This window comes from Nyctereutes procyonoides, unplaced genomic scaffold (genome assembly GCF_905146905.1).
Source record: "Nyctereutes procyonoides isolate TBG_1078 unplaced genomic scaffold, NYPRO_anot_genome, whole genome shotgun sequence".
Classification (NCBI taxonomy): Eukaryota; Metazoa; Chordata; class Mammalia; order Carnivora; family Canidae; genus Nyctereutes; species Nyctereutes procyonoides.
The window spans coordinates 33,140,155-33,166,415 of record NW_026575140.1 but is presented as its reverse complement, the minus strand read 5'-3'; the positions used below and the strand labels follow the sequence as shown (position 1 = coordinate 33,166,415).

General features: G+C 57.3%; 1 protein-coding gene across 3 annotated transcripts in view; it reads left to right on the top strand.

Moving 5' to 3' along the window:
- The window catches only part of TTLL10 (tubulin tyrosine ligase like 10), a 54,804-nt gene that overhangs the window by 22,356 nt on the left and 6,187 nt on the right, over positions 1 to 26,261 (top strand). Inside the window, exons 1-11 of one of the 3 annotated variants that reach the window (XM_055306580.1) lie at positions 13,989 to 14,005; positions 14,486 to 14,551; positions 17,434 to 17,831; positions 18,520 to 18,600; positions 18,685 to 18,820; positions 18,950 to 19,068; positions 19,252 to 19,381; positions 20,575 to 20,660; positions 20,956 to 21,127; positions 21,754 to 21,925; positions 22,414 to 22,554. In XM_055306580.1, the coding sequence (XP_055162555.1) occupies positions 17,519 to 17,831; positions 18,520 to 18,600; positions 18,685 to 18,820; positions 18,950 to 19,068; positions 19,252 to 19,381; positions 20,575 to 20,660; positions 20,956 to 21,127; positions 21,754 to 21,925; positions 22,414 to 22,554 (1,350 nt within the window). In that variant the 5' untranslated portion in view covers positions 13,989 to 14,005; positions 14,486 to 14,551; positions 17,434 to 17,518. Of the gene's footprint in view, positions 1 to 13,866; positions 14,552 to 17,433; positions 17,832 to 18,519; positions 18,601 to 18,684; positions 18,821 to 18,949; positions 19,069 to 19,251; positions 19,382 to 20,574; positions 20,661 to 20,955; positions 21,128 to 21,753; positions 21,926 to 22,413; positions 22,555 to 26,261 lie in introns of those variants that run through there. The other 2 variants (XM_055306579.1, XM_055306581.1) reach the window with 2 other exon arrangements.

Sequence of the window (26,261 nt, the reverse complement as noted above, 5' to 3'; positions counted from 1 at the left end):
CAGTTGGGACCAGGGGAAGTAAATGGACAGTACAGGGACAGTTGTACTGTCAAAAGTACAGTGGACACAGGTTTTCAGCCTTTTGATGTTATATGGATGGCAGGACCAAGTGTGGCTTTCAGGAAGAGGGACACAGGGACAACACAGGTGCTACAGGGTCTCAGGCAGAAAGGGTCAAGATCAGGACTGAGTCGGATTGCAGGAGAACGCATCAGAGTTGGGGGGCCTGTGGGTGTCACCGCCAGGCCCTGAGATGGTGGTCCAGAGCAGGATTATGGGGGAGGGGTGGCCAGGACTTATCCAGGAGATTTGGAGAGGGGTGCCCAGTGTGCAGCTAACCTTCACCCCATCTGTGGGCAGGTTGGAGGTCTTCTGAGGTGACCAGTCCTCCAGCTTAGCCACACAGGGCTGGAGAGGCAGCCCTGGTCCTCTGAGCTTGGAGTAGCGAGCGGGTCCCTGGGCCTCGTACCAGGTGAGAAGAGCCAGGGCTTGAAGGTATGGAAATAGATCAGAAGGTGGGTGAAGAAGGGCCCCCTCGGCGCAGTGTCTAGTTATGGCAGTGCCACATGCGTGCCAGGCTGTGCTTCCCTGTCCGCAGGGCAGGAGAGAGCACCTGGGTCAGGGGCTGGAAGCCAAGCTGCTGGGCAAGGCTGGAGGCATGGCTGCTACAGCCCCATCCTCACCAAACACACGGGCCCCTGCCAACCTTCTGCTGAGGTGGAAAGGGACCACTGCTCCTCAGACAGCTCAGGGTGTGAGGGGGCAGCAAGGAATCTGGGAAACACCAACGTGGGAGACCCTGAGGAGGCAGCGCTGGGGCCCCGTGGGAGAGCTCTTGTCCTGGGCACAATGTCCAAATCCAACCCCAAACACTAGCATCCAGCTCTGCTGGGCCTGTGACTTGACCTTCTTCCCAGTTTCTCAATGTGTTCTAGGGCATTACTGGCCCCATCCATACCCCACCCCACACCCCGCCCAAGGTGAGTGACTGCGTCTGCACCCTCCTCTCCCATGAGGGGCATTGACCCCAGGGTCAGCTGCCCAAGTGGAGCATATGTGGGCTGGTAGCTGGCCCCAGAGTCTACCTACACCTGCCCCAGGGGTTGGCTCTGCTGTAGCCAGAAGGTGAGTCAGATGGAGAAGCCTGAAGCTGCAGGAAGCCACTCAGCATGTGTAGAGGAGAAGCCTGGCCCAACCAGAACTGGAGGGACCTGCACCGGCATCTTTGAGCTTGGGTCCCCTCAGAACCCAGAGCTGGCTAAGTCCTAGCAGAGTCCCCCGCCCCCTGCGTCCAAGGCTCTAGAGGTTCCATGGCTCTCCCTCCCTGTACCCAGTACAGCCCAAGGGGTAGGGCAATCCCCTGGTACTGAGGTAGGACCCCCATCAGCCCAGTTTCCAGGCCGTGGCTGAGCCTCAGGGGTGGAGACCCTGAGGGCAGCTGCGACTGGCTACCATGCAGGAAGTAGCCAGGAGCCCCAGCACAATAGTCCTTTGTCCCACCTGCCCCACCCAGGCAGGCCTTGGCACCAGCCAGGACTGGTGGCTGGAGGCTGGGCCCCCTCAGGCCAACCCTGCCACCAGCCTGTGCCCCCCAGCGTGAGGGTGGCCTTTGTCACCCTCCCAGGTCAGACCTCCCTTTCCTTGTCCCTGTCTCTCCTGTCCCACCCTGTCCGCGGTGCCATGGCAACATCCACACCCAGCAGGTGGGCTGGGCCAGAGCCTTCATGTGGCGGTTTCTCCAGTGATCCTGGCACCCGGTGCAGCTGCCACCTTCTAGGTCAGAACGGCACAGGCCTGATGTGCTGTGGGGGCTGGGCCCAGGCTGGTCACTCGGCTCTGACACCACAGCTCTTCCCTTGCAAGAGGCCAGAGGCTCCAAGCCTTACCCCACTGCCCCTCTGTCCACATACATCCTTGAGGAATGGGGTGTCCTGCCCCCAGAGAGACCTGTGTGGGCAAGGGTCCCAAGCCTGCCCTCACAGCACCTCTGCACAGGGCAAGTGCTGGGATCTTGCAGCTGCCAAGAACTGGTGGTGGCCCACAGCTGCGTGGTTAGGAGCAAAAGCCTCAAGCTCAGGGTCTGGAAGATGTTCATGGGCAGAGGTCAGCAGCACCTGGGGGCCATGGGACCCATCCCTGCTGGCAGGATCTGCCCATGACAACTCCAAGAGCACAGGGAACGTCCCAACTGACCATGTGTCTGAAGCCGAGTGACAGGATGCTGGGGAACCCTGCGTGTGCTGCCCTCCTGGGACCCCTTGCCAGCACCAGATGGCAGATCAATCATTTCCATAGTCTGACTTTGGGTCATTTTTACTCTCTCTGGGACTCAAGTAGGACAGTGCAAGGAAAAGAGTGAGCGGTCAGTGCAGGGTCAGAGAGCAGGTGCTCAGCAAGACCAGAAACTTTCTCTTCAAAGCCATGAGCCCCTGGAGTCAGTCAACGAAGTTTCCATTAGCTGGGGGCCACCTGGCCGAGCCGCAGAGCACCTTGGTGCCCCCCTGGAGCTCTGGTTAGAGAGCACAGCTGCTGCTGTGCCTTTCCACCCAGGGTGGAGTGCTCTTCAACCCCCCAGCTGGCCAACAGGGGAGGCCTGTCAGCTGGACAAGTTTGTGTCGCCCTTGCCCACTGTGCAGGAGGAGCGCGTGCCGAGGTCTCTCGCATGCTGAGCGCCAGTCACAGCACCATCTGGCTCCTCGTTCAACCTCCTGTAGAAAACAGTGTGCTCTCTTGACTCTGCGTCAGAGCTCACTGTGATCCGGGTGTTTCTGTGCGTGTGAGCATTAGAGTCAATGGAAAGTACGATGTCCTCCTCGGCCAGCTGACCACAGGATCAGAGTAGTCACAGCAGGCCAGGCTCCACTGAGTGGCCAAAAAGCAAAAGGCATCCACCCCGCGGGCCTGCGACCTGGGAAAATTTCACTTCTCCCTCACCCGGGTGCCCCTTTCCCAACAGGCGACTGTCCCTGTCCTCCCCGGTGGCCCCAGACGTCACAACTGAGTGGGGAGCCACCCTGTCCTCACCACATCCTGCCTCTGGGGGCTCAGTGAACACTGGCTGTGGCCTCCTGCAGCCACCCCTCATCCTCCTGGGAGCTTCTGAATGCCCACGAGTCCCAACCCGACATTTCTGGGCAGAGCCAGGTGGTTCTGATGCAGGGCAGCACCAAGTGGCTCTGTGACTGAGAGGATGGGGCAGCGTGCAGACGTCAGGCTGTGGGCCTGAGACAGGGGTCAGCGGTGAGCAGCCCTTCCTCCCACTCCCATCCAACAGCAAATGCCCTTGGGTTTTGTTAGTGAGCAATGCCTCAGTCTCCCCAAAACACAGGTGCCAGGCCAGGTGCATCCTTCCCCCACATACACCTCCTGAGTGAGCGGTCCTGACAGCCCTGAGGAGGGGCATGCCTAGTGGGTCACCCTCATCAACACTGCCCTGGGGCTGGAGGTGGGAAGGTCGGAGTGTCAGAGATCACTGAAGCTCCAAGGCTGGGACCAGGGGAACTAGATCAACTCCCACTGCCCCCTCTGGAGGCAAGGCAGGTGCTCCCACCCCCAGCACTGCCTTTGGGGCAGAAGGCCAGGCTTCTGGGGTAGAGAGTGGATTCAGAGGGTCTTCCACCAGGACCCCAGTGATTAGGCCCATGAGGACTCCTGGACAGGGGGTGGGGAGCACCCAGCCATCGTCTGGGACCCCTCTTACAGTAGGGACAGCACTCCCTGAAGTGGTACCGCCCTCAGGGGGGCCCTCTGAGGCAGCCACCAGCTCTTCTGGCCACCTCCACCCTGGAGGACAGCCTTTGGGTGTAAGACCAGGCCCTGGATGGAAAGGTGAGGCTGAACCAAGCTGGGCTCCTGGGGTAGAACAAGCCCCAGCGTTGGCAGCCCGGGGGACAGGCCCTTTGTCACCAGGAGTTTACAGCAGAGCTGCAGGGTCGTTATGGAAAACAGCTGGGCCCTCAGGGATCTCTGCTGGTGGGGCCAATTACCCGTGAAGCTGTTTCATCACGGGACCTTCCGCCGGGAGTGTCCCCGCATTACCCCCCCCCAAACTGGACGGGGCCCTCAGATCAGCCCCTGCCCGGCAGAAGGGGCCTTCCGGCAGCCTGGCATCCCCAACATGTGGGTCTATGTGACACGTGTCTGCCCCATTCTGCAGCCTCCTGCCCTAGGGTGTGGCTGGAGGCATACAGGGGAGGCAGACCCCCCCCCTTTGCTGCCACAGCCTGGGGCTGGGGCTAAGAGCCAGAGGGGCAGGTCCAGGCCTGGCCTTCTATCAATGGGAGCCTCAGTCCCAGGGTGCAGGGGGCCATTGCGGGGCCAGGCCTGGGGCCCAGCAGAGGGTGCAGGGTGTGACCTCAGTGGCCCCCTCCTCATGGGCAAGGCGGTGCCCAGGGGCCAGGACGGTAGCTTGCACACTCCATGCATGGCAGCTCCTACAGTAGCCTTCCTCCCTGGTTTTTGTTCAAGCTGGGCCCCGGCAGCAGCGGGCGGGCGAGGCGGGCGAGCTGGGCGAGGCGGGGGCAGGAATGTGTGCGGGGCCTGCCGCCCGCCCTGCCGCTGCGTCACATCGCTGCCTCCCTCCTGGCCTATGGGAGCCCAGGGGACACACCTGTCGGCGGCCAGGAACAGAGATTGGTCGGCAGTGAGCAGGCACCTGCATGGGGCGGGGTGAGGCCCTACATGTAAGGCGAGCCTGGGGCCACCGTCTCTTCCCTGCCCTGCCCTTCACAGCTGCAGAAGGACCCGCCACGGCCTCCATTGTTCCCCGTCGCTCTCCAAACTTCCCTGAAAGACCAGGCCAGCTGTCCACCTGCACACGTGTAAACCTAAGAGTTCCCTTTGTGAGGAGCCTGAGCTGCGGGAGGCAGGAAGCTGGTCTTTTCCAGGAGGCCGGCAGTCCTCGCCCGCCTCCAAGCCGCTCCGAGTTTGGATCTTGGTTGGGGGCAGGTTGGGCAGAAGCCAAACCTGGGCACCCAGGCGGTTCACCACGGGCTGACAGGTATTTGGGGTGACTGGTGCCAAAGCTTCTCTGATGTCTGTTCTGAGGCCTGGGGGGTCCTGGATGCAGGGACAGTGCGGAACGTGCAGGCCAGGCTGCAGGCCAGGCTGCTGGCCGGGGTTGGGGAGCGGCCTCCCACCGTCCTTCAAGTGCAGGACCTGTTGGGGCAGGCAAGCCGGGAGGCGGAGGCCAGCAGTCTGAGGAGGCTGCTGTGTGGGGAGAGTCCTTCGAGTGGCTGGCTGACCCAGGGCAGACAGAGTGACAGTGGCCAACGGGCTCAGACGCGGGCCAGGGTGATCCTTCCCCTCCGAGGAGGTGCCCCTCCGGCTGAGCATGAGGGCTGTGGGCTGCAGAGCTGTCTCAGGCTGGCCGGGGCCGCTGAGGTCGGCGGGCGGAAGCAGCCAGGCAGTGGGTGTCCTCTAGCCACCCTGAAGGCAGCTCATGGTCACCGGCTGCCAGGGTTCCCGCCTTCCGCCTGGTGACGGGACCTTCTGGAAAGCTCCCCTGCTGGCCGCCAATGTGCCAGCTCCCAAGGCCCCTTGTTTCCTCTGCTGGCGCAGGGTGTGGGGAAGGGCCTGGGGCGGGGGCTCCGGGGTGGGATTCCGCAGTTTGCTCTCGGAGGGAAGGGCTGGCTCTGGCGAGCAGGGCTCGGGATCAGAGCCGGTCTGACCTGGATTCAGGCCTTTCACGCCTGCGTCTGAGGCGCCAACAAAGCCGGAACCACCTCGGAGAAGGTGTGGGCCAGCCCCTCACCCAACACCCCTGCTGGGGCAGGTCCTCGGCTGTGTCTGTGGTCATGGCCCACAGACCCGAGCTGGAGCAGAGTGTGGCCCGGCCACCTCAGCGGTGTGTGCCCGGCTTTGAACTTGCCGCGTGGCTGCCCCAGAGCGGCTCCCACAGATCCGAGTCACTGGCTTTTCTAGAGGTGATAACATTGCTGCGAGGAGATGCTGTCTGGGGCATAATGCAGAGCTCATTGTTCGTTTAGGGCACAGAAATACCATGTTTCCATTAATCCAGTGGGAGCATTCTAGGCCTTTTTAGGCTGTCTGAAAAATTAGGTCTGTTTTTTTTTTTTTTTATAGTAACCCAGATGAAATGCTTACAAGTCAGAGCAATTGGCAGGGTGTCGAATTGGCCAAAATAAGTGCAAAGCATTTCCTTTATGAAAGTGCAAAACAGCTGTAAGATAGGGACACCGTCCACTGTTAATTTTCCGACATTTTGGTCATTTGCAAATGCCTTCTCTGCAAAACCAGCGCGTAAGACCGTCTCTGGTGAGTCGGAGAGGAAGTGAATGGCCTAAAGAGGTCCCCCACCCCGAGGAGCCTGCTGTGCCCCTGGCTGGCCGATCGTGGGCGTGCGCCCCGGGAGGGCTGGGAGCCGGTGCCCGGCCGTGCCCTCCGTGTGCGGGAAATGGCGGCCGTGGAGGAAGCGCCCAGGTGTAGACGGGCCAGCGCTCGCCGCCCCTCACCCCCAGCGGCCTCCGGGCCTGCGGGCTGATCTGCGCAGCACACAGGGGTTGGGTTTCAGGGCTTTGTTCTGTGTGCGGCCCTCAACGTTGATTAAGGCCCGTCAGGCAGGTTAACCCGCAAGTTAGGTTTTCACGCCAGGATCGCGTTCCCCACCCAGCTCTGTGCCTGTGTAGGTGGGACGGCCAAGGGCCGGTGGGAGAGGAGCCTGGAGGGTGCTGCTCTGGGCTTCTTGATTCATTCCTTGATTTTTCCGAGCTGAGCCTGCTTGGGATGGTGATGATTAACCAGACCCCACATCCGGGACCGACATAAGGCTGGCTTCCCCCTGCGACATCTGGCAGAGAAAGCTCCATTTAGGCAGTCTGAGACCGGGAGGGTTATTTTCACTTTTTGCATATCACCCCATAAAACTTGCCACTCCTGTCTGCCCCAGACGTGGGACGCTTGGGCTCTTGACCTCGCACTCAGCCGCAATCAGAGGCCAAGGCCAGGTTCTGGGTTCAGGAAGAGAGTGGGATTCTGTCCTGGAACTTAGGAGGGAGCATTCTGCCGCCCACCTCCCCCCCACCTGCCCCGGCTCTGTCCCCGTGTCTGTCTGCGTGTCCGTCCACACACCTCTTCACCTCCCAGGTGAGAAGGTAGGGCTGATGGTGGGCAACAAACAGCTGGGGCGGCCTATTCACCAGGCTCTCAGCCAGGCCATCTCTGGGCCTGTGGGGACTCCAGGGTCTCTGGCGCTCCCAAAATTGGGTTGGCCCGGAGTGGCCAAGGACACTAGGGACTCCAGGCCCTGGCTCCAGAGGCCACCCAGCGGGAGGCCAGTCTGTGCACTGTGGGCTGGCTATGAGGGAGGGACCCTGGATACCCAACCCCCACTGCCTCCCCCTGTAGCCTGGCAGCCGAGACTGGAGCTGAAATTTAACTCACCTCTGAAAGCAAAGTTGAGATGGTTTCACTTAGCTCAGAGAAAGGTGAAATTACCTACCTCCAGCACACTGATTTTACAGGGTCCATGAGAGAGACCTTGAAAGGTGACGTATGGAGCCAGGACGGGTGGGAGGTGGTGACAGGGGCACAGGGCAGGAGCCTGACAGTGAGGTCCACCCCCTGAGCCTGGACATACTTGCCTGGAGGCCTCCTTCCCAGGTGGAGGGCAGGCATCTCACCTGTCCCCCCAACACGGCCTACATTAGGGTAGGGTCCCCTCAGAAATGTTGGCCATTCCCAAGGACAAAGCCAGAGAACCGGGTGAACTCGGCCTTGGCCAGGCAAGTGGACATAGTCTTTGTTGTGGTCAGCTGGACAGCCTGGGGGGAATGGGCATGGGCCTACACCCCCTCCCTACAGCCTCTGTGGGTGGAAGGTGCTGGAAAACTTGAGCTGCTCTGGCCCTCTCTCCGGGTCCAGGTGTCACATGTGGCAGGCAGAGAAGAGGCAGAGGGAGGAAGGGCCTCCTCTGTCTTTCCAGGGCAGGGGCCCCAGGTGTGGGCATGGAGCTGCCCACCTCCTTGACCCCACTCTGAACTCCAAGGACTGGCCTGGCCTGTGCAGGCATTGTTCAGGGGCCAGGGGCTGCAGTTGTCATCCTTGTTCTGTGCTCGGGAGCAGGAGTGACTGCGCTCTTACACCCTCCTCCAGGCCCACTGCCAGCTCACCCTCAGACCACACAGCCAACAGCGGCCAGAACCACAGGGCCTCGGAGCAGTGGGGCGGGCACACAGAGTCATCTGTGACCTGGCTGGTGAGCAGGGTGCAAGATCTGGCCCTGAGGAGCTTCTGCCCTGCATGGGGGATGGGGGCTGAGGGGGCCCCTGGTGCCCTCCTCCCTCGGGAGCCCTAGCCTGCTCCATCCTTGTCCCAACACCCTTCCACGCCCTTGACAAGGGCAGGAGGGGGCTGGGCTGGCGGCAGCCGTTAGGGTGGCGTCCAGGAGACAGAGGCTCATTGTCCGGCCTCAGCAGTCCTCCTGGTCTTAGACACACTCATATTCACATTCACTTGGACCCTGAGGGGGCCGGGCCTGATGTCCAGGACTTTCTCTAGGACCACCCTCCTGTGGCCAGGACATCTGGCTCTCCTTGGTATTCACCCTACACTGAGAGCTGATGGCCCCACTGAGCCAGGCAGGGCTGGCTGGGCAGGAGGTCACCTTGGGGTCCTGGCCTTTGAGGGTTTCCTGGCACTGCAGTCCAGCCTTCCCATGCTTGGTCCTTAGAGCTGTGGTATGCCTGGCACTGGGGCCTCTCCTGAGGCCCCATCCCTCTCAGACTCCTCCCCACCTCTGTGCCCCAAGAGGACTTGCTTCTACGTCAGGCTGCTGATCACCCCCCATTGAGTCCCCAGCTGGGCGGCCCCCAGACCCAATAGGGGGCGGCCATCGCCATCTTACTGGGCAGCATTGGATGGTGTCAGGTCTCTAATACTGCCTGGTAATGATGACGGCGGGGCCCTGCGTGCAACGACGGGGCCGCCCTCCCCCACTCATCCCCCACGCCCCTCCCTCTCCCCATGCAAGCTCTCTGCAGGCCACAGCTCCCCAGCAGATATCCACAGAGTCAGCCCACCCACTCAAAGTTCCCACATCCCATCCTGCCAGGTGGGGCTATGGGGCAGAAACATGACCCCTCCCCCGGGCCCAGATGTATCCCAGCACTCCTTCTTGGCCCCCCAGAAGGAAAGCTGTCCTGCAGCTGCACTGAGCAACCCCCCACCCAGGCTGATCCTGGATTAGGACGCTCAGGTATCTGGGCTCTGCCCACAGTCCCCAAGCAGGTGCTGCCACCACACCTGGCAGGTGTGGACTGAGCAGGCGACAACAAAGCGTTCTGGAGGGCAAAGGCAGCCTGGGCCCCGGGGTCGCCCCGGGGTGGGAGGGCCACCTTGCAGACTGGCAGCAGCTCCAGCCCCAGGTCTCCTTGCTCTGCAGGGAGGCCTCCCCACACAGGGATCCTCACCCACTTCCATCTGAACCCTGCCTACCCAGGGGTGGACCCCAGAAGTCTGTCCCTGTCCTCGGGCCGAGGCGCACCTGGGCCTCTGTGGGCATCTTACCGGACAGTGCTGGATTTCTTGGCTTGACTCTAACACTGTCTGGTAACGATGTTCAAAGGTGACCCACTGCCTGCCCACCAGGAAGCAGCCCGAGGACACCCCGTCCTGAGCTCTTGGCCTCCACAGATGGGCCAAGGCCCAGGGCTGGCTCAGGGATGGGCCGACAGGCCTGTCTCAGCACCACAGCCCAATCCACCTGCAAGTGGGCACCCCTTTGCTGTCCCACTGGGCCCAGGCTGGGGGCCCCGATTCTCCCTCTGAGCAGAGTTCTCAGAGTGCTCTGATACCTGGGAGAGACAGGAGGATTAGGACTCCAGGGCTGGAGAGGACCACCAGTCCTGTCCAAGACACCAGTATCATCCTGGGGGCCTGGCCCACACCCCACCCTGCCTGCCTTGCCCAGTGCGCATGCTATGGCTAGGCTGAGGGCTTTCAGCACAAACAGATGTTGGGACGGGGTCAGCAGCCACATCAGGAAATGTATTTTCTGGCTGGTATGGAGCTGGCAGCAGGCAGCACGCCCTCCTTCCCTTCTCAGCCCCTCCTGCCCACCGTGCAGGGTCAGACATCCCATTGTGGGTCCTAGGGCACCCTGGCCGGCTCTCTGGGAGCTAGCCCGGCCCTTAGAAGCCCCAGCCAAGCAGGGCCAGCCAAGGGCAGTGACCTCTCTCACATCAGGACTGTTACCCTACAAAGGGGAACTCACTCCCTTGGTCAGCTGGGGATGCAGGAAGGACAAAGGTGTGGCGGGTGCCCCGGCCCAAACCCACAGGCAGAATGTAGTAGACAGGCTGTGCTGTTTCCCAACGAGGACAGAGTCTCCCTCTCCCCCCACCAGCCCCCACGGTGTTGCAGTTGAGAATGAGAACATTGTCCAAAATCAGTGAGGCCGGGATGGCCTTTGTTTTATCTTTTTGATCTGAAGCCAGGACGCCGGTCTCCAGGCCTGCCCAGCTGACTTGCACAGGGGCGGCCCTTCTGGGCCCCAGGAACCCCACCCTGCACTGGGTCCCAGCTGGCCTCTTGGGAGGGAGGAGGGGTCTGTCCCTGGCCTCACTGTTACTCATTAACCAGCCAAGAACCATTCAGGAACCTGGTGAGGGTGCCACAGTGAGCATACTCAGAGTCAAGTGCAGGGAAACCAGATCGCCGCTCCCCAGCTACACCCACAGACACATGCACCTAGAGGCTGCTGGGGCTGCTGGGGTTTGGGTCTGTGGGAAAGGCCTCTTCAGGGCAGCCCCAGGCAACACAGGTCCTGGGAGGCTCCAGCCAGACACCAGGGGATAGCGGCTCCTGGGGACCGCTCTGCAACTCAGGAGGGTTGGGGGTCTCACGAGGTCTCACTGCTTCCTCAGGGTGCTGCAGGATGGGCAGCGCACTCCTGTCCTGGAAGTGCCACCGCCTGGAGGCCGCTCGCACCACAGCCTGCTGATGGGCGTCTTACCAGACACGGTTAGATCTGGGTTCTGGTGTCTAATACTGTCTGGTAATGCCGTTCATCCATGGCCTGACCACCGCCGAGGAGGAGCCCCTGCGGGGACACCAGGGGGAGGACGAGGCCTGTGGGCCCGCTCGTGGCTGAGCCAGGCGGTGTACACCTGCCCAGGCCCGGGGCCCCTGTGTCCCCTGCAGGGCACAGGTCAGGCAGGGTCCTCCCCAGCCGCTGTGACCCAAGCCATGACCCAGACCAGGGAGCCCTTCCCAGGCTTTGGCCTTTCTGTCATAGCCATGACGGATTCTCTGCATAATAAAGGGTGTGAGGTATGGAGGTGGCTGACTTCTCTTCTTCTCAGGTGTGTGGGTGAGTGGGGCTGCGGGGGCCCAGCGGCCCCACCCTGAGGGTCTGCCAGCAGGTGAGGCAGACACCCTGCTGTGCTGTCTTCGGCACTGCCCTGAAGCCAGAAACCAGCTCAGGGGCATACATAGTCAGTCACTCCCTGGAGCCCCGCCTAGAGCCCTCTCCAGGGAAGTGACCTCACCGCTTACCCCTCTACACACCTGAGCCCAGCAGAGGGGGGCCTGAGGACAACGAGACCAAAGCAGCCCCAGATCCTCAAACTTCCAACCCAGGGCAAGGCAGGGCACATGCAGGGCCAGCCGCACACCCATGTTCTGCCCCTCGCCCCAGGCAGCACCAGGACACTGCAGACTGCTGGCGCAGAGACCCCCTGGATAAGACCCTACCCCTCCGCCTAGAGCAAGAAGCTTGGGGAAAGGGTGAGATGGGTAGTGGAGGGGGTGCGGGCCACCTTTGCTTCTTCTACAGCCTTAGCCCAGGGCCCCACCTGGTCCCCACAGGCCCATCTCCAGAGCTTAGGGAGCACCCTCCGGGTGCCAGACCATCACCATGGGGGTCGAAGGGCAGGCAGCCCTTAATCTTGGGCTCCCACCCTGAAGCCCCCTCCCTGCTCCCCTCTCCTCTACCCACTGGGTACTCATGCACATGTCCCCTGTCTAAAGTAATCCTCAAACCAAACTTCTGGATGCTAATCCATCCTCAGCCTCAGGGCTGACCCCCAAAGCCCCTTCCTTCCCTTAAGAATTCCAATTAGGTCCTAGGGTCTATGTCTGGCCCAAGTGCTTGGCAGCCAGAGTCAAGGAGGAGGGGACCTCTGGGGACTCTGGGGAAGCTCCTCCCCACCTTCCCTCCTTCCATTACCAAATCTCTCCTGAGAACCTTTTGCAGATTAGCACAATCTTGCATACTGTGGGGAAGAGGACGTGCCTGAGAAGGAGGGGCAATGGTGATGAGGCTGGGGGGCAGGACCTGTCAACTAGGAGGGCTGCCTGGGCAGTCAAGAAGGTGGTGCTTGGGTGGGGAGTGGGGCTACAGTGGCCCAGGAAGGCCTCTAGGAGCAGATGTCCAAGGGGGCCATGCAGACACCTGCAGGAGCCAAGCAGAAGTTCCAGAGGCCAGGGGCTGCACGCCATCAGACAGGAGGACTTCCAGGCCGTGTCCAGGTGGCACAGCCTGGTCCCAGCAAAGGCACCAACTACACAACCAGGCAGGAGGTGGCTGGGCCGTTCCCTGCACCCCCAGCCCTGCAGGAAGGGCTCGGCCCCCAGCCTGGAGGCCCTGGGCTGCCCACTTGCCCCATGGCAAGTTAATGATTCCCCTGCCTCGCTCCAGGGTGCAGATGCGGGGTGACGTGCCCAGCCCCAGGCCATTACCATCATGAGAAAGGCTGGGGCGGCGCCCACACCATCCAGTTGGACAGGTTATGAGGCAGGGTTTTAGAGTTCAAGATCTTGTGTCGGCAAAGGCTGGGGACCCAGGGTGGTGGGCTGGCCCAGCCTGGGTGCCTCCAAGGGGCCTGGGCCCCCAGAGTTGATATGGGGAGGGAGCACAGATTCTGGAGGGGGTTCTGTGCTCAGGCCACCGAGAAGACCAGGGGCCCCACTCCCCATACCCACCACTGCCCCAGCAGGCCCAGGCTGGGGGCTTGGCTGGATGAGCTCTCTGACATCCAGGCTGATGTACGGCCACCTCAGGGCAGAGAGTCAGAGACCATAGTCCAGCAGGACGGACCCCTGGAGCCCCCAGCACCGGCACAAACAGGCAAGGAGCCTGGGGGTGCATCAGCCTCTGTGTGGGGTCAGAGAGGCCTCGCCATTGTGGGGGTCATCCACAGGACCTCAAAAGGAGCAGTTTAAGGGATAAGTTTGTCTCCTGGGGTCATGTGACCAATAACCTCAGATGCGGGGCTTAAAATCACAGAAATATATTCTCTCACAGTCCAGGAGGTACAAGTCAGAGATGCAGGTGGGGGCGGGGGGGCACTCTCTCCCATCTCTAGGGGACACCCCCTCTTGCCCTTCCAGCCTCCCCGGGCTGTGGCCACGCCAGGCCCTGCTCCCGTCTTCACGTGGTTTCTCCCAGGTCTCCTCTCTCTTTCTCCCTCTTGTGAGGATGTAGGGCCTCCAGCTAATCCAGGAGGATCTCCCTTCAAGATCCTTGACCACATCAGCAAATACCCTTTTTCCAAGTAAGGTCACATCTGCAGGTTCTGGAGCTTCAGACATGGGCTCATTTGGGGGACACCCTCCAGCCCCACAAGTTAGGGTACCATAGGCAGACACAGCCTTGAGACCCACAGGACACTCTGAGGGCAATGAGGCTGTGTGACCGGAGGGCAGACACTACACAGGAGAGGCTGTAGTGACAGGAGATGAAAGAGCACAGGGTCAGGTCCTGGGGTCCTACCATGGATTTGGGGGTCTTCAGAAGGCTCCAGGGTGCTTCTGTGGAGGACCCAAGGCCCAGGTGGGGACCGTGCACACCATGGCTCTGGCTCCGGCCAAGCCCCATCCTCCCTCCCTCCCACAGCCCCCTGCCCAGCTCCCCTCAGAGCCTGGCCTCCTGCGCCTGCCCTGCTCCCCTCACCTCTGGGCCACAGGGTTGCTGTTGCCCAGAGACTGTTGCCAGGCCACCACTGTTGTTTCCCCGGCAGAGGACTCACACCACTTTGCTGGGCAGGTAAGAGGGAGAGGTGGGCCACCAGCGCGAGTCCTTGCTGGGCATGAGGGCCATGGCCACCGTCCTGTGCACCCTCTCCACCGGACACCCCGTGGGTTTTCTCAGGACTCTGCCCAGGAGCAGAAGGGAGATGAAGGAGGGTCAGGAGAGGGGCGTCCTGACTGAGATGAGCCCCCTCTGTGGGCAACCCACACCCCCAGAGCCGCTGCATGAGGATCATGAGCCCTCGGGCCAGGCTGAGAGGGGTGCACCTTCTGGGGGTGGCAGCTCCTCAGGACGAGCCCCCTTGCCCAGAACTAGGTCTGTCTTCCCGGACCAGCCCCACACAGGCCGCCCTCCCAGAGAGTCCACCCCCAGCCAGGAGGCCCCAGCCCACCCAACAGTGTCAGCACCTCCCAGCACCCATGACAGCACTCGTGTCTCTGAGGAGAAGACGCAGGCAGGACCCTGACATCTCCTTTGCTTGGACATGTTCTGCAGGTTCACCAAGGTCTTCCTTTCATCACACCAGGGTGCTGCTTCCTGCCGGTCTTTTTACCTCACCAGGTAAAAAGTTTATTTCAAAATTTACTGTAGAGTCGAGCTGTCCCCTGCCCCCAGCAGTGCAGTCCCTGCTTCCACAGCCCTGTCTTGTCTGGTGGCCATCCTTCACCCGTGGGATCAACGCATGCCCTCAATGTCTCTGAGCACAAAGCTTTGTCTCTGTATTTAGAATTATGTCCTTCAGAGAAACCCTGAAAAGTGCAAGCGCTAAGGCAGAAGGCTTGCAGAGCCGGGAGGTCTGACACCCGCACCACATGCCCACCTGTCACTCCACCGGCCTTGTGCAGACACCACAATGCACCGCCTGCGTGCCCACCCACAGTCCCTTTTTCTGCCCTTAATCTCTGTTAACTTCAATGACAAGAAACAATAACTCATGGCTTACTTCTCTGTGAAAGTAATAAACCTAGGTTTTCCCACTAGCAGCAGAGCACTCCTATGAAGGCTTTCGTAAGCTGAGATGGAGCAAAGCAAAAAGCCAAGTGCCATTAATTTTTTTTAATTTTTTATTTATTTATGATAGTTACAGAGAGAGAGAGGCAGAGACACAGGCAGAGGGAGAAGCAGGCTCCATGCACCGGGAGCCTGACGTGGGATTCGATCCCGGGTCTCCAGGATCGCGCCCTGGGCCAAAGGCAGGCGCCAAACCACTGCGCCACCCAGGGATCCCAAAGTGCCATTAATTTATATGGAAAAAAAATCTTAGCATCCCCAGACCCTAAAATAACTTCTCTTAGGCTTTTCTGAAACCTTAGGATGCGTCTTGCTAGTGGATGCAAAACCCAAATCGAGAGAAGCCCAGAGGGCTGGACACAGGATGTGGGTGTGCCCCAGGAAGGAATGGGCAGGCCCAGCCGGCTGCTCACTGGCCCTAGAGGACTTGTGGAAATAGGAACACACCATTTCCCCTTTTCACCTTTCTTTTTTTTTTTAATTTTTTAAATTTATTTATGATAGTCACAGAGAGAGAGAGAGAGGCAGAGACACAGGCAGAGGGAGAAGCAGGCTCCATGCACTGGGAGCCCGATGTGGGATTCGATCCCGGGTCTCCAGGATCGTGCCCTGGACCAAAGGCAGGCGCCAAACCGCTGCGCCACCCAGGGATCCCCCTTTTCACCTTTCTTTGTAAAAGCAGGTCCTAACGTAGGTCTTCCCTAAAAGTGAAGAGGTATAACCAGGGCCTTCAGACGTCCACATAAAGTCAGGGAAGCCAGCTCAGGTGCAGCCCCATTTCTGCTGTGCTCACATATCCGTCAGCTTTGGACGGTGGAGGATAGGCTCACTCCACTGCACGCAGTCTGCTCTGTCCAGAGCTCACCATCACCCTGTTCTACACCTGCTGTCTTCCTGCCCTTCATGAGTCATGCCCAAATGCCCCGGCAAGCCCTCGTTGACATGTGGCCATCCTCACAGCTGCCCCGGTTAGGCTGTGGCCACTGCCGGCCTGCATTACAGATGAACAAAGTGAGGCCCAGATGCACTGGCCGGGCTGCCCGGGAACTGGCCCAGGTGCTCTGACATGCAGCCCCCTAGCCCCTCCACCTCTCGGGGCTCCTGCCAGTCCGGCGCCTGCAGATGCCAGTTTAGCTCCATTTTCATCCTGCTGCCATCTCTTCGTTCTTCCTGCGCTCTCTCCCAGAACTTCCGACCGTTCCATTGCGTTTTCCATCTCCACGAGCCCTCTCACCCCTGTCCCTTTGTTGTGCCCGCAGCCAACCCCCTTTCAGGAAGCCAGTCTCGGGGATCCCTGGGTGGCGCAGTGGTTTGGCACCTGCCTTTGGCCCAGGGCGCGATCCTGGAGACCCGGGATCGAATCCCACGTCGGGCTCCCGGTGCATGGAGCCTGCTTCTCCCTCTGCCTGTGTCTCTGCCTCTCTCTCTCTCTCTCTCTGTGACTATCATAAATAAATAAATAAAAAAAAAAAAAAGGAAGCCAGTCTCCTCTTCACCACCTAGCACCTTCCAAGGGTAGGCTCCCTTGGGTCCCGTGTCTCCCACTATCTGTGTGCGTGACCGTGTGTGGGGCTCTCACACCTGTGAGGGCCTCTGTCAGATGCGTGTTGACTTTGGGGCCACTCACCCATGAGTGCTGAGGGATGATACTGAAGATTAGTATGTTGGGTGGGGGTTCCTATGCCCCCAGCAGGACTCCTGGGACTTGCTGCTGGGTTCTGGGCACCTTGCGGAGGGGGCCAGGGTCTTCCACCCCGTGTGGAGATGGCACCCACAGGCATTCTCCCTGCTTTCAGCAGGCTTGTGACCCCCCAGCCATGCCGGGCCGGGGCCAGTGCCCACATTTAGCCTCCTCCAAGGAAACCTCTCATTCTGCGTAGGCCAAGACTGAGGCAAGGGATTTGGGGTTATCCACAATCACTCTGCCCACCCTCAGCCACCAGCCCAGCTCCCATAGTCAGGATGACAGCTCTTCACACTTTATCCCTCTTCTGTCCTACATGGGGATTGACTAGCCTGCTTCTTGGCTGACCAGCTGGTTTGCCTGCAAAATGATCGTCCTTTCTGAGGGACGCCTCTCTGTTGGCACCTGCTTTGTCTTGCCGACTCCACAGTGTGCTTGCCTTTCTCCCCCTTCCGTGTTTTCAATGCTTTAGAAAGTCCCCACCTCCCAAGCAGCCCCCAAATTGGGAGGGGCCCATTAATAAATGGCTAAAATTCCCTGAAATGTTCCCAAGTTGGCCGCATGGGAAAGGGTGCTCAGAAGGGGACATGGCCATTGGAGCAGGGCCCGGAGCAGCAGTGAGGATGATCTGGACACCTGACTGCCAGGCCTCATGTTGCAGAGCCACCTCAGCTCTGGGGAGGCACCCCACCTAGGGCCAGCACACCCCTCCAGGCCCCCAGAGACCTGACAGCAGCCCTCCTTACAGCCGGCACCACCGAGGCCAAGCATGGCAAAGCCAGACAGACGGTCCCTGCAGAGAAAGCCTCGCCTGGGATAAACAGGATGTACAGATGGCCCTGCCTCCACAGGGCACCAGGCCCCACAGTCACCACAGAGACAGGAGCCAGCCACAAGCTGAAGCCCACGTCCAGGACGCCAGGAGGCACTCCTCCCCAGGGCTAGGACCACAGATGGCCCAGAGGCCCCACAGACGGGTTGGGGTGGTGTCCTCCCAGAGGTGCCCTTGCCCCGGGGTTCCCATGCCTGCAGCCCGCAGCCATAGCCACTTCATCCACCATCGGGGGCCACCCACTCGGACCCATGTCAGTGGGAAGAGAGGCAAGCGGTCCAGGATGGCAGGGGTCCGGCGCCCCCGAGGGCCAGGTGAATGCAGCTCCCAGCTTGGCTCCACCCCCATCCTCTAGCCAGTGCCTCGCTGGGGCAGGCATTCCATCCCCAAGGAAAGCAGTCCCATGGGCAGACCACATATAGCCATTCTCTGGGCGAGCAGCCAGAAGAAGGCCATGCACTGGGTATGAGGTCCAGGCCAGCTGAGCAGGGCAGAGGGCAGCACGGCTGGGGTCTGAACAGGCACAGGGAGGGAGCACAGCTGCCCCCCATAGTCTGGGGGTACCACCCTGATGGGCGGCCATAGCAGGCACGGCCCCTGCCTGCCCCAGAACCCAGCCTCTGTCCAGGACAGGCCTGGCCCCATTTCCCTTGCCTGATGTGGGTCATCCATGACATCATGATAGACATTGTGACCCTCCTGAGCACATCCCAGCACTATGTCTCCTCCCAGCTCCAGCCTCACACCCTAGCCCTCCCCTGCATGGAGTCCCTGCCCTGTTGGTAAGCAGGGACCCTGCCCACTCCAAGTCTGGCCCTAAATGGTGATGACTGCCTGCTGGCCAAGATAGGTTCAGGCCCACTGGTCAGGACTCAGCCTAGGCTGAAATGAGCCCAGATGACTGGGGGAACTGCCCAGAGGCTGCTAGAAACAGGCAGGATGGCCAGATTCAGGATGGGCACCTCCCCCAGCACCCCCCCTCGGACCCCACCCTGTTCACAGGCTGGGCCCATGAGAGACCAATGGGGAGCATCCAAGAGGAGCAGCTCCTGCACTCGCTGAGCCAGCTGGGACAAGATGCAGGTGGGCTTGGGGCAGGGCTAAGGGACAGGAGAGCCTCCAGCCAGGCCAGAGCCTCTGACCGCAACCCCTCCCACCTGGCCACAGACCTCCTGGATGACACTGATGTTGCCAGGCCTTGGACCACTCTCCTGGAGAGACACCTGTTGGAGGGGGAGAAGCAGCCACACAGCACTGGGCAGGGGCCCTACTTCTACATCGGAGGGACCAATGGGGTCTCCATGTGAGTGGGGGGTGTTGGGGAGTCAGGCTCAAGGCCCAGCCCAGCCTCCACATCCCCACCCCCAGCATGCTTACCCACTCCCAGGTCCCTGAGACCCCCAGGGTCACCGCTGCCCCCGTGCTCCTGCAGAATCAGCTCCTACTGCAAGAGCAAGGGCTGGCAGCGCATCCAGGACAGCCGGCGAGAGGACTATAAGCTGAAGTGGTGTGAGGTCAAGTGCAGAGACAACTACTACAGCTTCCGGGAAGGTAGCAGGGGAGGGGCCACGGGCTCTGGCCTGCAGCCAGCAAAATCCTCCTGGTCCTGAGCCAGGGTCAAAGGGATGCCATTGTCTTCCATTCTGGGAGGTGGAGGCCATGGTGGGAGGCTGTGGTGACCTGGGCAGCCCTGGCCCACAGCGCTGCATGCCAGCCAGGACTTTGCCGTATCAGGTGAGCAGCTGCTGTACCAGATTCCGAACAACAAGCTCCTCACCACCAAGATCGGGCTGCTCAGTGCCCTGAGGGAATACTCAAGGGTTGTGAACAAGATCCACAAGACATCACTATGTGCCCAGGCCAAGTAAGCCTGCCTTCGTCCCCCAGGGCACCCACCATCAACCCACCACATATCCCTGTGTCCTTCAGAGCAATAGTACGTTGTCCACATACCCTGTCCCATGAACCCATTCACTGCCCTCTTCTAGGCTCCATACCCATCCCATCCAACATGTCCGTCACTGGTCCTGACCCTCCCTGGAATCCATCCACTCACCGTTCTGTCTCCTTGCCTGCCATCCACTGCATCTACCTACCTCCATGGACCACAGTGATCTGTACACACACCCACTGTCGTCCACCCACCCACAACTGTTCCCCCAATCCTCCCACACCCACCACACAGTTGTGCATGAAAAACTGTCCACTCATCTGCCTCCCCCATCCACCCCCACCAGGCAGGCAGCCTACCTGCTTACCCGGCCATCCATGCATCACCTTTACCTGTATGTATCCAGCTATCCACCTTCACCCTACCCATTTCAACAACTCTAGTCTACTCCCTCCAAGCATCTATCTACCGGAACACTGGCCCATCTACCTACTTCCAAAATCCATTTATCCAACTACCCACCTATCCACATCGCCGTCTATTCACTTCAGACACCCACCAATCCATTCTCCATACACTACTAAGTAGCCACTCAAGCCAGGCCCTGTGTCCCCCTGGGGTACAGATCTAGAAAGGACACAACATTTTCCCTTGAGGAGCTCATGTGGAACAGCCCAGAACACCTCTGGCCACAGAGGTAGATGCTGAGCCATTCCGCCCTAGATGGAAGGATGGCCTGATGGTCAACGACAAGGGGTTAAGGGCACCCCTAAGACAGAGGATGAGGTGTGGACTAGGCAAGCGTGTTCAGGGACCTATGCAGACCACTCACTGCATACTGGACACCGTCCTGGCCTGGGGACACAGTTCTCAACTGTCCACTCACAGTGCCTGAGCCGGTGTGGGTTGGAGTGCACCGGTGAGGTGGGAGAGGGGCCAGGGTGTGGGTGAAGCAGCCTACAGCCTGTAGAGAGCCCAGGTTACAAGGACCCAGAAAACACTGCTCCTGGCAAGGGAACAGCAGGTGCAGACGTTGGCTTGTGGGGCAGAGGCAACCAGCTTTCCCATGGATACTGTCCCCAGTCCCCTAGTGAGGCTGGCTGGCCTAGCCTGGGAGATGGGGACAGCCGGCCCTTCGACCCTACCTCACCTCCCTGCTCCCCTAGGGTCCTGAAAATGGAAGAATTTTTCCCAGAGACCTACCGTCTGGACATCAGGGACGACAGAGAGGCTTTTTTCACCCTCTTTGATGGTGAGAGGCGGCTGGACGCCAGGCCTGCTCTGGGGAGATGGGTCCAGGGATGGACAAGGACCAGGCAGGATTAGGGCAGGGCCGGACCCTGCGAGGTCACGGGGCGTGGCCATGGAGAGGAAGGGTGGAGCCGGGTGGGCGGGGGGGGGGGAGGCGGAGCCTGGGAGGGGCGGGACCATGGCCTGGAAGGCAGCTGGAGCATGGGTGTGGTCACCCCGGGGCGTGGCCAGGGCCGTGACAGGCGTGGTCAGAGTGGGCCAAGGCTAACCTGGAGCTCATGCAGCTGTTCCTACAGAAAATCAGATATGGATCTGCAAGCCCACTGCCTCCAACCAGGGCAAAGGCATCTTTCTGCTCCGGAACCAGGAGGAGGTCGCTGCCCTGCAAGTCAAGGCCCAGAGCATCGAGGACGACCCCATCTACCGCAAGATGCCATTCAGGGCGCCTCAGGCACGGGTCGTGCAAAGGTGACATTCAGGCTGGGGCTGACCGTGTGCCCCTCTGGTGCCTGGGAGGGCTGGGGGGACCACAGGGCCCATAGAGGAGTCCTTGGTCATGGAATGGGGCTGTCAGTTGGGCCCCTGTATAGCTGGCAGAGGTGAGGGTGTCACATCTTGTCCAGGTTGCAGGAGATGCCCGCCCCGCTATACACACACACACACACAGGTTCCTGGACATGAGGCCAGCCTGGGCCCTGTCCCTCTGTCCTGCAGGAAGGCCAGAGTCTCCCCCAACCCCAGCCCAGCCAGCCCCAGCCGTCAGGCCTGGAGCCAGAGCTGATCACCCCTCCCTTGCTCCCTCTTCCAGGCAGTCCTCCCTGCCCACAGGGGCCCAGTCTGCTCCCACCCTCAGGGGATCTAGTAAAAACTGCACCTTGGGGCACCTCAGACATGTGCAGTGGGCTGAGATTCAGGGGCCAGGCCTTCCTTCCCAATTCCCTGAGCTGTTCAGGCTCAGAAATGTCCCTTCAGAGGAAAGGGCCCACAGATCACACCTGGGACAACTGGTGCTGAGGAAGTGGTCTAGGCCCAGGTGAGGGCAAGGGAATACAGACTAGGCTGGCCATGTACTCAGCCCCCATGCGTCCCCCCAGGTACATCCAGAATCCACTGCTACTGGATGGGAAGAAGTTTGATGTGCGCTCCTACCTGCTCATTGCCTGCGCCATGCCCTACATGGTCTTCTTTGGCCATGGCTACGCCCGCCTCACCCTCAGCCTTTATGACCCCCACTCCAGCGATCTCAGTGGCCACCTGACCAACCAGGTAAGGGTAGCCCATAGATGAGGGCCGTCTCTGCAGCCTGGGGACACAACCATTGCTTGGAACACAGAGGAAAGTTCAGGTATGGGCAGAAGCTCAGACCCAGAAGTGGCCCACTCTTTGATGGTGAGAGGCCGCTGGACGCCAGGCCTTCTCTGGGGAGATGGGTTCAGGGATGGACAAGGAGTGGGCACAATTAGGGCAGGACCAGGCCCTGAGAGGTCACTGTGGGGTGTGGTCATGGAGGGGAAGGGTGGAGCCAGGTGGGCCCTGGGTAGAGGTGGAGCCTGGGAAGTGCATTTGGGAGGGGTCTCCATGAGGACCTCAGCAAAGAGACCCCTGTGGGCAGAGGTTTCTATGGAAAGTTCTTAATGAGAAGGCCCCACATGGGGCCTTCCAGGAGGATCTGTGGGAGACTTGGTGGTTGAGAGGGTCACTGGAGGGTCTGGGCATCCCGGGATGGTGGTCTCCAGGTGCTGCACTCCCCTCAGTTTATGCAGAAGAAGAGCCCCCTGTACGTGCTGCTCAAAGAGGACACAGTGTGGAGCATGGACCGCCTCAACCGCCACATCAATGACAAGTTTAGGAAGACCAAGGGGCTCCCCAGAGACTGGGTCTTCACCACCTTCACGGTTTGTGTGCTCCTCCCCAACACCAGCCTGTGGGAGGGGGCTCAGGATCAAGACCCCTTATGGTCTGGGGCGGCAGGGCCACTGGACACAAGGTGCTCAGACAGTCCTGGGGGTTGTGTCTGTGCTAGTGTGTGTCAAGTGTGTCTGCATGTGAGCTTCTGAGTATGGCAGCTGGCCTCTCGAAGGAGTCTCCAGTTACCGGCCCTCCCCACTTCTTCCTTCCCTCACTCCTCCCCCCCCCACTCTTGATAATACACACAACATGAAATTCACCATTTTAAAGTGTGCAGTTCAGGAATTTTTAGTATATTCACAAAGTTGTGCCTTGATCACCACCTGGATCGTCAGAAAGGGCCACACCCATTATCAGACACTCCCCATCATCTCCCCCAATTCTGGACATTTCATAATAATGGAATCATACAACATGTGGCCTTTCCTGCATATGTCAGTACTCCATTCCTTTTTGTGACTCAGTAATATTTCATCATAGGGATGTACAATTTGTTTGTATAAACATTTGTCACCTGATGATGGACATAGGTTGCTCCCACTTTTTGTCCATTATGAGTAATGCTGCTGTGAATATTCGTGTGCAAGTTTTTGCATGAACATAGTTTCAGTTCTCTTGGGTACATAGCTAGGAATGCTACTGTGAGGTAATGTGGTAACTTATGTTTAACATTTTGAGGAACTGCCAACTGTTTTCCATAGGGGCTGCCATATTTCACATTCCCACCAGTGATGTAGAAGGGTCCAATTTCTCCATATTCTCACCAACACTTGTTTTTTTTCCCTCCCTCCCTTCTTCCCTTCCTCCCTTCCTTCTTTCCTTTTAGTCATCGACTGGGTGTGAAGTGGTATCTCATGAGGGTTTTGATTTACATTTCCCTAATGATCATCTTGGGCATCTTCTCACATGCTTATTGGCCATTTGTAAGTCTGTTTTAGAAAAATGTCTATTCAGATCATTTGTCCATTTTTCTTTGTTAGTCTATAGGAGCTTTTTACAGATTCCAGATACTAGACCCTTATCAAAAATGTGATTTGCATCATTTTCCCCATTCTGTGAGTTATCTTTTCACTTTTTTGATAATGTCCTTTTTCTTCCACAAAAGTTTTCAATTTTGAAGACACCCAATTCATCTATTTTTTCTTTGTTATTCATACCTTCAATTTCATATCTAAAAATCCATTGCCAAATCCAAAGTCATAGAGATTTGTTATCTGTGTTTTCTTCTAAAAGTATTACCATTTTAGCTCTTACAGTTAGGTCATTGCCTCATTTTGAGTTAATTTTTGCATATGGGGACTCAACTTTATTCTTTTGTGTGTGCATGTCCAGCTTTCCTGCACCACTTGTCAAAGAGACTGTCCTTGGCACATTAACGAAAATCAATTGATTAGGTATGTCTGGGTTTATTTCTATCAATTCTATCCCATTGCTGTGTGTGCCAGCACACAGTGTTTTGATAGCTCTTGCTTCATTCATTCTATGAATGTGTTGTATTACATTGACTGATTTTCCTGTATTATTCTTGCATTTCTGGCATAAATCACACTCAGAAGTGATATATTAACCTTTAAATATGCTACTGGATTTAATTTGCTAGTACTTCAATGAGTATTTTTGGTCTATACACATAAGCAGTATTGGTCTATAGCACTCTCTTGCATGTTTGTCTGGTTTGAGGTGTGTTTCTTCTGTTTTTTTGGAAAGCTTGTGAAAGGTTACTGTTAATTCTTTCAATGTTTGGAAGAATTCACCAGTGAAGCCACCTTATCCTGGGCTTTTCTTTGTGGGAAGGTTTTTTGAACGACTAATTCAACTTTTACTTGATATAAGTTATTCAGATTTTCTATTTCTTATTGGGTCAATCTTGTTACTTTGTCCATTTCTTTCCAGTTATCTAATTTGCTTGGCATACAACTGTTCATAGCATCCTGTGAACAATTATAATCATTTTTATAATTATTTTCATCTCCACATAAGGTCTTTCTTTCTTGATTTCTTGAGTCTTCATTTTCTTGGTCAATCTAGCTAAGAGTTTGTCTGTTTTGTCAATCTTTTCAATGAATCAGCTTTTGGTTTCATCTATTTTCTCCGTGGTTTTTCTATTCTCTATTTCATTTGTAGCCACTCTAATCTTTATTATTTTCTTTCCTTCTGCTTGCTTTGGATTTTCTCTTCTTTTTCTAATTTATTAGGGTTAAAAGCTAGGTTATTGATTTGAGATCTCTCTTGTTTTTTATATGTGTTTACAGCCATAAATTTCCCAAGAACTGATTTTACCGGATTGCATGAGATTTTGTATGTTCTATTTTCATTTCATTTGTTACTAAAGAGTGTGCTGTTTAATTTCCACAGAGTTGTAAATTTTCCAATTCTCCTTCTCGTTGATTTTTTTTATTTATTTATGATAGTCACACACACACACAGAGAGAGAGAGAGAGAGAGAGAGAGAGAGAGAGAGAGAGAGGCAGAGACACAGGCAGAGGGGGAAGCAGGCTCCATGCACCGGGAGCCCGCCGTGGGATTCGATCCCGGGTCTCCAGGATCGCGCCCTGGGCTGAAGGCAGTGCTAAACCGCTGAGTCACTCAGGCTGCCCTCTCTTGTTGATTTTCAAGTTCATTCCATTGTGGTCAGAGCAAATACTTGGTGTGATATGCACCCTTCCATAATCATTGAAACTTGCTGTATGTCCCAACATATTGTCTGTCCTGGAGAATAGTCAAGGTGCACTTGAGAAGAATATGCATTCTGCTATTGTGGAAGGAGTGTTCTGTAGATGTCTGTTAAGGTCTACTTGGTTTACACTGCTGTTTGAGTCTTCTCTTTCCTGTTCATCTTCAGTCTAAACGTTTTATTCAACACTGAAAGTGGGGTATTGAAGTCTCCAACTATTATTATTGAATTGTCCGTTTTGTCCTTCAATTCTGTTTTTGCTTCATGTATGTTGAGGCTCTGTTGATAGATGCACATATGTTTACAATTATTACATCTTCTGGATCTATCATTTTACAGTGTCCTTTTCTTTATTTTCTCTGATATTAGTAAAGCCATTCCAGCTCTCTTTTGATACTGTTTGCATGATATACCTCTTTCCATCGTTTCACATTTAATTATTCTTTGTTGTTGCCCTGAGGATTACCATTAAAATCTTAATTTATATCAATTTAGTTTCAATTAATACCACGTTAATATCCATAGTATTAAAAAAAAAACCCTTGTTCCTATATAGTTCTTTCCCTTCCTTTATCTGTTACCGTCACAAATTACAGCTCTATACATTGTGTGGCCATCAACATTGATTTATAATTTTTACTTTATTGAGTTGTTTTTTAAATAAAAGAAAAAAAGAATTACCAAAAATTCATTTATATATGGCTTTTAAATTTAACTATGCTCTTTATTTTTTCATGTGAATTCAATTTATCGTCTAGTGTCCTTTCATTTCAGCTTGAAAGGACCCTAAGGCAGTTCTACTAGTGATAACCTCTGGTTTTTAAAATCTAGGGATGTCTCGATTTCTGCTTCATTTCTGAAGAATAGTTTTGCCAGATATAGAATCCCTGGATAACAGCTTTTCCTTTCAGCCTCTGAATATGTCATTCTATGTCCTCTGGAATCCATGGTTTCTGATGAGAAGTTGGCTGTGTATCCTGTCAAGGATCCCTTGTGACTTATCACTTCTCTCCTGATTTC